This window comes from Denticeps clupeoides, chromosome 10 (genome assembly GCF_900700375.1).
Source record: "Denticeps clupeoides chromosome 10, fDenClu1.1, whole genome shotgun sequence".
NCBI classification, from domain to species: Eukaryota; Metazoa; Chordata; class Actinopteri; order Clupeiformes; family Denticipitidae; genus Denticeps; species Denticeps clupeoides.
The window spans coordinates 3,739,030-3,753,150 of NC_041716.1; the positions used below are offsets into that span (position 1 = coordinate 3,739,030).

General features: G+C 43.0%; 1 protein-coding gene across 2 annotated transcripts; it reads right to left on the reverse strand.

Annotated features, from left to right (window-relative positions):
• Positions 1–961: 961 nt before the first annotated feature.
• On the reverse strand, positions 962–10,982 carry hdac6 (histone deacetylase 6). Of its 2 annotated transcripts, none has more exons than XM_028994857.1 (28): positions 10,858–10,982; positions 10,349–10,457; positions 8,679–8,792; positions 8,259–8,344; positions 7,901–7,985; positions 7,770–7,810; positions 7,593–7,689; positions 7,180–7,277; positions 6,995–7,099; positions 6,797–6,865; positions 6,339–6,465; positions 6,119–6,184; positions 5,905–5,964; positions 5,711–5,800; positions 5,193–5,299; positions 5,032–5,099; positions 4,850–4,958; positions 4,643–4,771; positions 4,391–4,559; positions 4,092–4,294; positions 3,711–3,903; positions 3,472–3,621; positions 2,999–3,170; positions 2,532–2,896; positions 2,314–2,442; positions 2,077–2,223; positions 1,828–1,956; positions 962–1,752 (listed from the first exon to the last, which is right to left on the reverse strand). In XM_028994857.1, exons 2-28 carry the CDS (start codon positions 10,433–10,435, stop codon positions 1,684–1,686), a joined length of 3,264 nt encoding a protein of 1,087 aa, XP_028850690.1. In that variant the 5' UTR covers positions 10,436–10,457; positions 10,858–10,982; the 3' UTR covers positions 962–1,683. The 2 variants fall into 2 exon arrangements, with proteins under 2 accessions (XP_028850690.1, XP_028850691.1); XM_028994858.1 differs by lacking the exon at positions 10,858–10,982 and adding an exon at positions 9,148–9,366 and having other exon boundaries at positions 10,349–10,436.
• Positions 10,983–14,121: the final 3,139 nt, after the last annotated feature.

Genomic DNA, 14,121 nt, shown 5'->3' on the forward strand with positions numbered 1-14,121 from the left:
GGAGAGGGGAGGGCTCCTTAAATTCAGTATGAGGGGACGATGCTGCCTGCCACTGAGAAAGCAGAAATGGTGGATGGATGATGGAACAGGAAGCTGCCCCTCAACATTGTGAAAAAAAAAAATAAAAAAATTAACCAAATAAATAAATAATGCATCTGTTTCGATGGCAAATCGAATTACTGTGTATATTCTAATCATGTTGATTACAACACACCCGACTCCATGTACGTCTTACGATGATTAGTCATAACATAGTGACTACAGGCGACATTCATTTACATTTACGACGTTTATTGCCCTTATCCAGAGCGACTTACAATCAGTAGTTACAGGGACAGTCCCCCCTGGAGACACTCAGGGTTAAGTGTCTTGCTCAGGGACACAATGGTAGTAAGTGGGATTTGAACCTGGGTCTTCTGGTTGGTAGGCAAGTGTGTTACCCACTAGGATACTACCACTCGTCATTGCAGTGGCACTTGCATGTGGGTGGCATTTATTAGCCACTGAGTGAATATTTTGTCCTGGAAGTGGACGTGTTGGAAGAAAGTAAATGGCAAGGATCTGAGTGCCTTTGACTAGATGGCTGGGTCACATCATCTTCACAAATGCAGCCATTGTGGGATGTTTCTGCACCGGAAGCAGGTCATGGAAAGATTTTGGAATCATGGTTGGCGAAGGCTCATTCATGCATGTGGGGAGCACAGACCAGCCCACGTTGGCTGAGTTAATGCTGATGGACAGGCATCAGTGCGTCACATTGCCAATGCTGACCCATGCCCACCAAGCATGATGGAATGCAGTCTGTGCTTCAGGTCAGTGCTGCTTTGGTGACAAAGGAGAGGACGGGACATCCTCAGTGTGACTGGTTATAATGTTATGACTGATAAGTGTATGTACTATATAAGTGATGTATGCAAATGTCTTGTATTTCCTAACACCCAGAGTCAATACAAAAGCACAATTCAAAACCAAATAGTTTTTTATTTTTAACAATTAACATATAAGTTAAAAGAGGTACAAATTGGCACTGAATTTGTGCAAAAGGTCCAACATGAAGGAATATTGTTAAATTATACAAAATATAAAAAGTATTTAGGGGAATCATTCTGAAAACAAAAGAGTATTGCACTATGCATTGCTTATTTGTGGGTAAATACAGTCTACCGTCTGCCTTTATGCTAGTCCTGAAATAACTTTTGACAATAATACCAGTAATGAGCATCTTTTAACAATTTAACTGCATGCAGTAAATGTCTCACTGGTGATCCCTGCAGCACCATGCTGGGCAGGCAACTGTGGAACACACTGGCATCACATAGTGCATCATTAGGTCTTTAAAATAAAATGACAGAGTAAAATTATTTTTAAAATAATATTAAGCATTTCAGATTACAGCATACTTCAGATGAGCCCCCTAACCTTTATAAGACCAACCAGCGTAGTAAGACAACGAAAGGCATGACTTGATGTTGATTTTGGTTTGTGCCTTTTCCCCTTTTCCAGCTGTGTGTGGGTCCTTTAGTCATCTTCAGCATCTTCTGTCCCTCTCCTACACCCCACTCCTTCACCACACGATAAGTCATTTATTTGGCCAAATGCACAATCACACATTCAGTCAGCTTCTCATGCAGCCGTTCAGCCATTTGCTCAATCGCTCCCTTGTTCATACGACCTCTCGCTCACTTATTTGGAAGTGGGGACCTCCTCCCCGAACTTAGAAAGGTGTGCAGCATTCTTCGCTTCATACAGCACCTGAACAAACGAAGGAGATTCTTGTGTTTTCCTCAGTAATACCCAGAGTAGAATATATAGCACCCCTCAGCCTACCTGGTTGTGGACGTACGCCTCACAGCGGTAGCACCAGACAGACAGGTCAGCGAAACTCAGTACCATGGGGTGACCTGACACCGAACCATGGGTCACCATGTGCTGGTTGACATAGCGACCACAGAACACCTGGTGTCCCGCCATCGGCCAATGAAGCAGAAGTGGAAATGGAAGCGGAGTGGAGAAAGCAATTAGTCATCGTGTCCCAACAAGCTCCCCCGAAGAGGAAAAAAAAAAATCCACCAATACCTTATAACAGCCGAGGCAGATCCAGTTCTCTGCATCGGAGCCACAGTCCTCACAAGGCTGGAAGACGTCTATGCCACCAGAGGGAATGGGCTTTACCGTCTCCAGGTGAGGGCACCAGGACAATGGGTCAACAATGTGCATTGAGCCCTAAAAACATAGAGAGTTGTAGAGAATAAAACATCATTATAGTATCTTAAATGACAGTTATGTCTGGAAGGGTATTTCAGATTTCCATACCCCTTCCATGTCCTGGACTTCACAGATGAGTTGGTAAACTGTCTTGTCAGATCCACCAGATGCACCCTCCGGTTCAGACCTCTCCTGTCCACCCCCAGCAGAGCCCCCTGGGCCAGTTTCAGCAGCTGACTTTAAAGACAAGAAGGCAAACGTACATTTCCTGAATGAAACTTCAGATTTCAGAAGCATTGGAGCTAATTTGGTTGCATGCTGCTGACCTGAGTTTCACTTCTGTCTTGGGGCTTTTCTCCTCCCTGTTCTGAGGCCTCACCTGTGGCGCTCCTCAGAGGGCTGGACTTCACCTTGCGCCGGGCTCCTGCCACAGGAACAGACGATGTTGTGCTGTTGGTGGAGGATGACGTGTCCAGGTCCAGTGAGCTGAGGTCCATTGTGAGGTCATCAATCCCTGGGGTCTCATGACCACTTGTGGGTGATTCAGAAGGAGGAGCAGCAGTGGCATTTGCTGCATGCCCAGAACTCTGAGGTGGAGCTGCTTTCCTTGGGGATTTATTGCTTTTGCCGACGGACATCCTCTTGTCTTTCCCTTTGGGGGAAGGTAAAGACCGTCGGAGGGACTCGGGAACTATTGAAAGACAACATGGAAACAATAGATTATATAATGATTAATTTAAGTGTACAGCTCACTGTACAAGTTACACAGCAGTACTCCGAGAGGGGAACTGACTCTGTATTCTCAGGGATCTCCAGTAGGGGGCGTGTGCACGCAGGACATTGTTGATTGAGACAGCAGCGTTGGGGTGCTGTGGCTTCAGAGACAGTAATGGAGGGGGGTCTCCCAGGAGCATGCTGGTGCACATGGACATGGACTCTGAGATGGAGGTCAGGTTATAGCCACCCTGTGGAGAGAGGAGGGAAGCAACAGGGAGAAATTAATACTTGGGAGCTATGAAAATGGCAAAAACAAGACAAAAATAAAGGGCCTAAATATATACATGTTCTTCACATTTTATAAATTATGAAAATTCTAAAACACATGTTTTATGGCTCATTTCAATTCATCAATGCTTCAAAAACATATCAATATAATACTATTTATTTAAGACATTACTGACCATACGAACCCCAATTTTGCCGTAAATAAATGTACAATTTTATTTAAGTTTATTTAATTTATTGTGATGACATTACAGCACTGACCTCCAGTATAATCAGCATCCTGCCACCAGCCAAAGTCATGAGATGATGTGTGAGGTGGGCGTAGCCTTCAGGGGTCACCTGATATCCTCCCAGAGGATCTCCACGTGCAGCATCAAACCCAGCAGACACCAGCACCAATTGTGGAGCAAACTGAGGAATTGGGAAAAATAGTCACCTGCCTACCTACACAAGTGGATTAACAACAAAGCAACACATCCAACCAATCAATCAATCAGTACCTCTCTTGCAATAGGCATCACCACATGATGAAAGGCTGCCAGGTACTCTGAATCGCCCATCTTTTCTCCGTTCCATGCGATATTGACATTGAAGCCTCTGCCCTTCCCCTCCCCGACTTTATCAAAGTTGCCATCCTCAGAAAAGGGGAAGAATGTGCCGTTTTCGTGGCGATGAAGGGAGATGTACAGGACACTGATAAATGGGGACACGGACAAATTTCATTTCAGTCTCTATTATATGCAGTCTCTCCCTTTGCTAAAGCAGGGACAACATGAAAATTGTAGTTAAAAAACAGAGCCATGTATTAATGATTTAGAAGAATTTCTTGCTTTTGCCAACATTTTAAGTGGCCCTATCTATCTATAAAACAGCACGGCTACCTGTCATCTTCTTCAAATATGTGTTGCGTGCCATTGCCGTGGTGGACGTCCCAGTCCAGGATGAGCACCCGGAGAGGCCCGTGGGAGAGTTTCTGGGCGTACCTGGCTGTCAGAGCCACTGTGTTGAACAAGCAGAAGCCGCAGGCAATGTCCTTTTCCGCGTGGTGACCCGGGGGCCGAACGATGGCGACTGCGTTTCTCACCTGCCCAGCATGACGTGAGAGACGCACACACAACCGAAATCATTCTGGCTACTGCTGCAGTCTAATGAGGAAAGTGCGTGGATGTGCGCGTCCTACCTCTCCGCTGAGTACAGCCTGAGCGGCGTTGAAGCAGGAGCCGGCAGCGAGCAGTGCGCAGTGGTAGCTCTCGTTGCTCACGTAAACGGAGTTGTACTCGTCTCCCAGCCTGTGAAGGTCTCTGGGCTTCATGGTTTCCGTCGTCTTCATTTTGGCAACATGCTCTGAGCTGTGCGCGTGTAAAACAAGGTTTTCCACTTTCTAATGTTGAAAAATGCGCCTGCAATTTGGAGCAAACCGATCCGGCCATACCCATGACACAGAGTCAGCTCCTCCTCGGTGGCCAGGCGCGACGGAATCCGGTGACAGCGGGCCACCAGTCCTAGATCTTCGTGTCGAGAAAAGATCCGAAAGATCCTTTGTGGTTGTTCTGGATGATGACTGTGATGATAATACACGGTTGCTGACGCAGACACCGACAAGACCCATTAATTACTGATATCTGCTGTAGGGTCCTACCTGTTCCACATGTTGTGGTGAGCCATCATCCTCTGGTCATATACCAGGCCTGTTCTCTCACTGCCAACACCCTCACTGAGCTCCTCTGCCGTGGAGAGACGGCCTCCTTCTGCACACACAACACACCGCTAAGAGAAGTCTGCACTCTGAACAGAAAATTGACACGGCAGTATAGCACTGACCCAAAGTGTGCAGGCAACTCCAGTAAGGGTAAAGCGCAGAGATGGCATCTGAGATGGACTGCAGGGCACTGCAATAAACGTTTATCGAATTGGTGTAAATTATTAATATTTACTTTAATATTATTATATTATAATCTTACTTTCTAAATCAGATGCCTCACCTTTCACATGGAGCCACATCAAAATGTAGAGGTGGACAAGAATCCCCGAGCAGCGACTTCAAGCAGGCACACGCTCCCTTTGCGGTCGAGTCCAAGTTATACCCCCCCTATCGCACAAATAAAACATGTGTAATGATCATACAAAGGTGAGTATGAAAAAAAGTTCTGAATATCTTGCTAAATAATAACCAAAGTGAAAGTGAAGTGATTGTCATTGTAAAACACTGCAGCACAGCACATGGTGACACAACGAAACGAGTCCTCTGTATTTAACCCATGACCCTTGGTGAGCAGTGGGCAACCATGACAGGCGCCCGGGGAGCAGTGTGTGGGGTCGGTGCTTTGCTCAGTGGCACCTTAGCGGTTTGGGATTCGAACCCACAACCTTCTGACCACAGGTCCGTTTCCTTACCCACTAGACCACCACTGCCCCATCATGCCAATAATTAGTTCTAGTACAATGTAATAAGTAATGATAATTCTTTTGAACAGTTTAATAGGCAAAAATGTTTTAATACCTCAAGAGCCATCACAAGTCTTCCTTGAGCAAGACCCTTCAGCATGTGAGTCAGCACAGCGAAACACTGAGGGCTAGCAGACATCTCTCCCTGAAATCAACACACACAGCTTTTACAACTGCTGAATAAGTGACCACAATGTGACTGCACTAGACACGAGTTGCTTATTTCATGGAATAGATGATGGCCCTCACCTTGGGGTCGCCAATCACTGAGTCAAATCCAGCAGCCACTAACACCAGCTGAGGCTGGAACTAGAGAAACACAACAGGAGCCCCTGAGCATCTTCAGGCAGTTCAGTGGTGGTGTCAAACAGTCTCATCCGTGATAAGAGCGGCATCTTATCACCAGAGCTCCGCTCACTCGGACTGACACCCGTCCCAAAAAAGGAAGCGGGAGGCAACGTACCTCATAGGCCACGGGTATAAGCAGCTGCTGGAAGGCAGCCAGATAGTCTCCATCTTTCATCCCAGTCTACAAAGAAAAGGGAAATCCTTTAATGCAGGAACATGAAAAAGCCTTGCTAGGAGACTTGCTAGAAACCATAAAAGAACAGTCAGACTCAGTTCACGGTGAACCATGTCTAAACCAATAGTAGAAGTGAGACGCAGCAAGAGAGAAGCAGCACCTGGTTCCACGGCAGGTTGATGTTGTACCCCGCTCCAGGTCCTGTACCGACTGCACTGCTGTCAGACTCTTTCAGGTGAGGCCAGAACGTGCCACCCTGATATCTGTGCACTGAAAAGTACAGCACGCTAGAAGCAGAGGAATGGAGACAATGAGAATGTAGCCCCCCCCCCCAAAAAAACAATACCCCATTGTTCAATAACAACCTATTTAAAGAACAGGAAAGTATGTAATATATAACAGAGCTACTACCTACATTTAACATTCAGAAAACCTCTAATGAATTCACAATAGTGGATGCAAATAACTACATCCTTTAAAATACTAGAATACAGAACAGTACACTAAACGCCATAATGCATTTATAGTTACAGAGGGCAGAAAAACCAATGACCACATGACCGTTTATAGGTAACTCTCAATACTAATGTTTTAGGGTCACATTCTGCATTTCTATACCTGGGATCCTCAAAAAATATTTTCTGGATTCCCTGACCATGATGCACATCCCAGTCCACGATCAGAACCCTACAGCCCACAGTAGAAGGAATAAAAGCATTTGCAAAATATTATTCTTTCAAAATGAACATTTTTCACATCAATAAACACACATTATTGGAAAACTAGATAAACGAGAGAAAACGAGGTGGGCCCTACCGCTCCACGATATGACGTTTCTGCGCATAGCGCGCCGCAATAGCCAAGTTGTTGAACATGCAGTAGCCGTTCATTTTATCCACGTGTGCGTGGTGGCCAGGAGGTCTGCATGGGGTAAAATGCAAAATATGGAGCCAGCTATGGCTGAGATGCAGGCGCAACACTGACCGAACCGTGAGACTCACCTGGAAACGCAGAATCCATTTTGCAACTCCGAAGCCATGATTTTATCAACTAGCTGCAGGACAGAGCCAACCGCCATACAGGCGCTGGGAAAAGAATCCTGTGGACAATTACATTACAATTCACACTGCATGCAGGGCTTTACTTGAGAAAGTAAAAAAAAAAATCCTATGTTTAATTACTATGGTCATTACTGTTATTGTTACTCATCTTATCATCATTGTTATTACTTATGAGTAATAAGTAATTATTAATGCTCTGTTTGTCATCATGTTTTTGCTAATTGTATTTCTGTATTCTGAATTCATTTTTCATTCGTTTCAGGAAATATTCCAATAACAATAGAAAATGTAATGAACAAATTAATTTGAACAAACATTTTAACAGCATTCCATTTTAAAGATGTTCTGCTCACTGGATGTATGTAGATGGAGTCGTATGACTCAGAGAGAGATTTCAACTCTTCCTCTGTCATTTTTTGTGAGGACGTCATTAGATCAACATATTCCTTCCTGGAAGATGAACAAATAGGTGACTTATGCCAACAAAAACTCATCAACTGAGTGTGAGCTGTAAATCTTCTACAACTCACGTGTGCACAAGCAGCAGCTCTTCCTCTGAGGCAACTCTTGGCTGAAAATGACAGCAGGACACACATCGGTCTGTGCTCAGATAAAGAGAGGCAGAGAATATTTATGTGAAGCAGCAGAACATGTTTCTTACCTCAACACTCACACAACGAGCCAACAGTCCTTGCTTCTCGGCCATGTTCATAACTGTGGAGACTCTCTCAGGGCATTCTGGGTGCCTGAAATGATGCAGGGCAGAGGTCAGTGGCTGCTGGCAACAGGGACCATTAAAAGTGCTGAGATGACTGACTGCATTAAATCTGCATTGTATGATCTTAAATCTAAAGACCTCATGTTCGGTCATCAGGCTTATACGACATGATGCTAACTTCATGGAGACATGGTGTTCAGGGTAGATGAAGAGTTTCAAATACCATGATGGTTATGGAGGTTAGATAAAGTGCACAGGGACCAGAGGTCATGTGGTTTGAAAGAGCATATCCGATCTTTACCTTGAATCCCAGAGGCAGTGATATTTAGTGAAAATGTCAGAGAAGACAAGTCCTGTTGGACCAGCCTGGGGCCTACATTCTAATTCCTGCAGACAAGGCACATACATTCATCTAAATAATAAAAACAACTTTTTTCTATTAAATAACACAAGAATATGTCCAATGAATTCACAGTGTTGTCAATTTACATTTACAGCATTTATCAGACTCCCTTATCCAGAGTGACTTACAATCAGTAGTTACAGGGACAGTCCCCCCCTGGAGCAACTTAGGGTTAAGTGTCTTGCACAAAACCTGGGTCTTCAGGTTCATAGGCGAGTATTTTACCCACTAGGCTACTACCTCCCAATTGCTTGTGTTACATTTTGTCATAATTAATGTCATAACTGTAATAACAGCAGCTAGAAGGCAAGCACTTACCATGCTCTTCATCTGCCTGGCCAGGTCTTCTTCACCTCTACTTCTGTCCATTCTCCCTTTTCTGCGAGCCTCTTGAAGGCTAGACCTTTTTTGGTTCCTCTTTTTGCTTTCCTTCTACAAAAAAATGCAAGAATCAAGCCAGAATGTGACACAGAAAGGCTATAAAACAGACACATTGTTAAACAGTAATTGGACGGTTATCATGTTCGCACCTATAATCTTTAATGAAAGGCTGAACCATGTTGCAGAACACAGAACAAGGCCAGTGGGCAAATTCCAGTAAACAAGGCAATGATTACCTTATGTATGATCAACAGTACATTAACAGTTTAGGCCATTTCTGATTGAAAACCATATTTAAATACATTTTGATGTATTTAAATATGGTTTTCAATCAGAAATGTCATTTCAAAACATTAAATAAATGTCTAACAAGATTAATGATTCCAGAACTCTGTAATCAACATACCTGATTGTTGTCAGCGATACGCTAAACACTAAAGCAGAGCAAGATTATAGAGAGTAATCTGAAATCCAACGTGTCAACCAGTCACCTTCTTGACCACTGACGATGACTCGAACCGTCCCCGATTGTTTGGTTTGTGCTGACAAGTCAGCCTCTTTCATTTGAAAAGACTGGCCCTAAAAACAACATGTGACTGAAGCAACACCCTCCCGAATTCTTTTCCTGAGAGCACAGCACATAAAAAAAAAAACAAAAAAGAAACAAAAAAATTCTGCGGAAAATTAATCCTTCGTGATCATCATGTCATACTTGTGATTCCTACTACTCCTCCTACAACTAGGCAGTAGTGGTAGCTTCAACAGTTACTTATTTAGCTTTAAGACGTCATATTTCCTCTCATTGATTACAGAATTGTCAGTTGTGTTAGGATTTTACACATATAGGACATTTGACTGTTTTTCAGTGTAGAAGACGCAAATGACTCAGCTTATATGGAAATTCTGCCCAGTGCATAAAATGGAACTACTCACAATCCTTGAGACTAGTTCATGAACACAATCAGTGAACGCTTTAAATGATCATTTACGGCACTTATCCACCTTACAACCAGTACTGACAGGGACAGTCCCCCCTGGAGTCACTCAGGGTTATGTGTCTTGCTCAGAGAATGGTAGTAAGTGGGGTTTGAACCTGTGACTTTGTGTTCTTCTTCTGTCTCTAAATGCATGTTTTCTTCTGTGTATGGACCATTTTGTGACGGTGACGATTTTAATGACTACTATGAATACAACTCTGACTCTTATTTTGCAACAACCTGTATGTTTGGGTCAGTGGTGGACTAGTGGGTAAGGAAGAGGACTCATATTCCAAGGAAGAGGTTCATATTCCAAGCCGCCAAGGTCCCCACACACTCCTCCCTCAGATGATGGTTAAGCGCAGAGGACACTGTGCGTTTCACTGTGTGCACTGGGTGCTGTGTCACATGTGTGGTCACATATGACAAATAATCACTTTCACGTCACTCCTTTGGCCATTCAAATACACCTAATAGTCTTATCATGAAAAAAAAAAAAAATTACATACAGTCTGGTGTCTCCCAATGTATTTTATTGAACCAAAACCTCCATGGAATGCAGAAAGAAAGCCTTTAATCATGCCAATCTTTAACTGACGTATTTTATTTTGCACAAAAGAGACTGCTTACTTTAGCTGCATCCTCAGGAGAAACTGGTGTAGAAGCAGAGCCTCTGGACACCGTGGGCCCTGAAAGATCTGCTGCAACAGGATCCATGACCACACCCACCCTACGATGCCTGCAGTCAAACCAAACCTCAGATTTGAACACTTTGGGTCACTTCAGAGGAGAAAATTCCAACAGAAGCAACAGAATAACGTGAAAACAGAGTTTGAACTGCAGGGCATTTGTTTCTGTAATCGAATGCTCAGTATTTGCAAGACACAATGACGTCATTTCAATGGTGCACCTATTCTGAATACAGGCAAAAGGCTTCATCTTTCTATTATTCTTATAGCTAAACTAAGCTGTTTTATAATTGTCGATTTCGGCAACATAGACATTTTCATCTCTGAACTTTTTAATTCTAATGATATTATTTACATGTTTCTAGGCCTGATTTCGATTCGATAATATGTAATATGGTCACAACATAACACGCCGCATCAACGACAAAATGTTAGAACCGTCGTAGTTACCTCAAAAACCTGACTGGGACAAAATATCGTTTTGACCACACACGCAAGAGACAAACACGAGAATCGGTGAGGATCGTGCGCGAACTTCAGCAGCGGCCGATTGTTGATCTGGCGCGTAATCGCCGGCGCGCCGTGATGACGTCACGGCTGCGTTCGGCCATGCAGTGGCGCGACAGTGCAAGGAACGCGCGCTTTTACATTTTTATATATTTTATTCAGAATGGTCGTTCCCTGTTCCCTGTCACGGCCCAGTATTGTTTTACATTGGATACCTTTCTAATTATTGTTGTTTTACGTTTTCTGGCCATGTGCTTGCAACGCAAGAGTGATGCAACTTTGATTGACACTCGTTAATGTTCCGGATTTTTCAAACGCTTTTAATTATATAAACTGGTTTCCTTCCGTTTCTTTATGCTCCTGCTTACGTTTGACAAACACTACGTTTATTATGCATAATCCCTGCTGGTGGAACGAACGGCAATTCGCAGAAGACTCCTCTCATGAGAAACTGCCAGCACTACATACATCCTCCTTGCTTCCCCTTCATGATTGGCTCTTATGATATTCCTGTAGTCCGTAAGCTTTGGATAATATTAAAAAGAATAAAAGCAACTCCTCTAAAAAGCAACTACTCTAATGCAGATGCATATGCAGGACGTAACACAAGATGAGGTGAATAGTAGAAGAGGTTAATCATGTTAATTAATCATGTGTTAAGGTTCAAGTACAAGCTCAAGTTTTAACTTCATTGTCATTTCGTCTACATGCATGTTAGACAGTACACAGTGAAATTAAGCAACGTTTCTCCAGAATCTGGTGCTGCGTGTAAAATTTAAACAGTTACTAGGGTTTTTATAATAGAGGCAGATAGCACTTTAGTCTTTAGTCCATCCCTTAAGACAAAAATTGCAGACTACTGTTTGTTTCAGCTCAGACACTAGGTAGGTATTGGACACAGGAGTCATTAAGTTGCATGGTGTCATGAAGCCACCCAGAAGATGCCTCTTGCGTGTTTGTGGATGAATTTCCTGAAAGAGTGTAGTGTACATTAATTTCAGCACTTGACAAGTAACTGTGTGCCCACAGTTGGAAAGAGGTAGCAGTCAGACTGTGACAGAAAAATGTGTGTGTATTTTTGGTGTTTGTGTGTGTGTGTGGGTGTGTGTGTGCGCTTTGCATGGAGAAACAGAGGTCATGAACACTAACGGATGGGCCTGTGTTAGCTGGACCTGTCCTGTGGTTGCTAATCTCCCCATGTCATTCTTCGCCATTTCCCCCGCACAGGGCGGCCCACTCCATTAGATAAACTGGGCATACTCAGAATGAAGGAAGTGAAAAAAAATATGAACATGACCAACGTGCCACTCTCAGATGCGAACACGCAGGGTCAGAACATCACCACCAACCTCCTTCTGTGCATCTCCCCTTTCCTTTTGCACTTTTTTTCTGAAAGTCCGGAAAACCATAAGCCTCCTGCGTTGCACAATGGGGCTCCAGCTAAGGCGTGTGGAGTAGAGCTATGTGGTCAACAGTGAAAGACTGAAACAGATGGAGGCAGGGGGAGGGGGTAGAGAGAGAAACACTGTTGGAATTATGAAGATATTTCTTCAATCATGCAACCCCCATTCAGCAGCAGCCCAGCCCAGACGATCAGTCAGTGTGTAGGATTACTTATCCCTGAACCATCATAAAAGGTGCATTCTTCTAGATAATATCTGAATTCATTTTAATAAGGTTTAATGAAACTCTTTGTTCAGCCAAAGCTACTCATTCGAACCTAGAGTGAATAGTTCTTGGTTCCTCTGGATTCAAATGTTTATACTGCAACATGGCATGGTCCTTTAAATTATTTGGGTCTGGGACCCTTTTTTGGGCCACTGTCCTGATCAGAAAAGGCCTCTGTCATTGTCTAGGGAACAGACAATTAACCAAAACTCCCAGTTGGACACTTTGGCTCATTCACAGAGCATGCAGGGTAACCCATACAGCACTGGATCACAAATGATCCTTAGGACCGGCACGTACTTGTTTTCCTCACCATAAAAATACCAAACATGTCAGTGCATCCCACTTAAAGGACATTTGCTGGGTCCTTTAGCCATGTGTATCGCCTATGTAGGACCATTTTTTATGGGAAGGGCACCCATTGTAAAAAGTTTACAATCCTTATAGGTCATGCTTACTCCTGAATAATGGCACTTATTGTGTCACATTAATAATTACACCTTGGTGGTAGTCAGTAATTTTTTCACTCATAAATGGCAACTAATGCAGAGGCACAATACAGTGAACTATGAATCAAACAATATATGTTTTGGTCCTTGTGCTCACCTTTGCATTCAGCTGACATTCAGTATTGGATTCTATTCAGCATGAGCGGAATACTGATTTATTTTTAAAATATATTTATGTAGTTCTAAGACAGTCAAGACTGGAAATCAAATAATTTACCATTACAAACGTTCTCATTTGCAACTGAAGACTTTGCACTTGTGTTTTAGCCATACTGAGCTTTATTTCTTTAACTACTCCCTTAACCAAAACTGCCCTGATAAGTTGTGTAAAATTCTACATGAATGACGCCTCTCATTCAGCTACACAAAGGAGAAGCCCTGGATTTGCATACCTGCCATTCAAGAGACACTAGAGCTGTGTGTTGTTCACTACTCACCCACCACTAACACAGTAGGCACCACATCACTCAACACTGATAAGCCTTCTGGTTTATTATTTGTGGATGAGCAATATATATGGCAGAAGTCCAGTTCTTTAAAAATGTATTTATTGAGTGGTATATTCATAACGAGATAAAAAAAAAAAGACAAACACAGATAACACAGTAGTGTTGCTTTTGTCAACTAAATATCTTCGTCAATTAACCTTTATGACAACACAAGATGCAACGTAAATGTTGGTCATGTGACGATACCTATAACGAAATATATCATGTAATATTGTTGGTTAATAAAATCTGAATAAACCATAAAATGAATAAACCAATAAATGTGGTTTACAAAATAAAAACTATACATTGACAAAAATGAGATGAGGCGTTATTTCCATATTTTCCTCTTCCATCTTTAATCGTGTTATTATTTTTAATGTAATATTTCCCATGTCTCCCATCTGGTCGCATTTTAGATTTTAGGATACTTGTGGTGGGTGAGCAGATGGCTGGGAGAAAATGATGAGGCAACACTTGGACTCACTTTCTTTACAATGAGGTAGAAAAGAATGTGAAAAAACATGGAACAGATCTGAGGG

Bases quoted from the DNA above. Each gene is read 5' to 3' on its own strand.
- hdac6 (XM_028994857.1), bottom strand. From the start codon at position 10,435: ATGGATCCTGTTGCAGCAGATCTTTCAGGGCCCACGGTGTCCAGAGGC. The intron at 4,295-4,390 runs GTAGGACGCGCA...CATGCTGGGCAG, and splicing joins AGGCTGTACTCAGCGGAGAG to GTGAGAAACGCAGTCGCCAT. The intron at 3,171-3,471 runs GTCAGTGCTGTA...CTCTCTCCACAG, and splicing joins GGATGCTGATTATACTGGAG to GGTGGCTATAACCTGACCTC.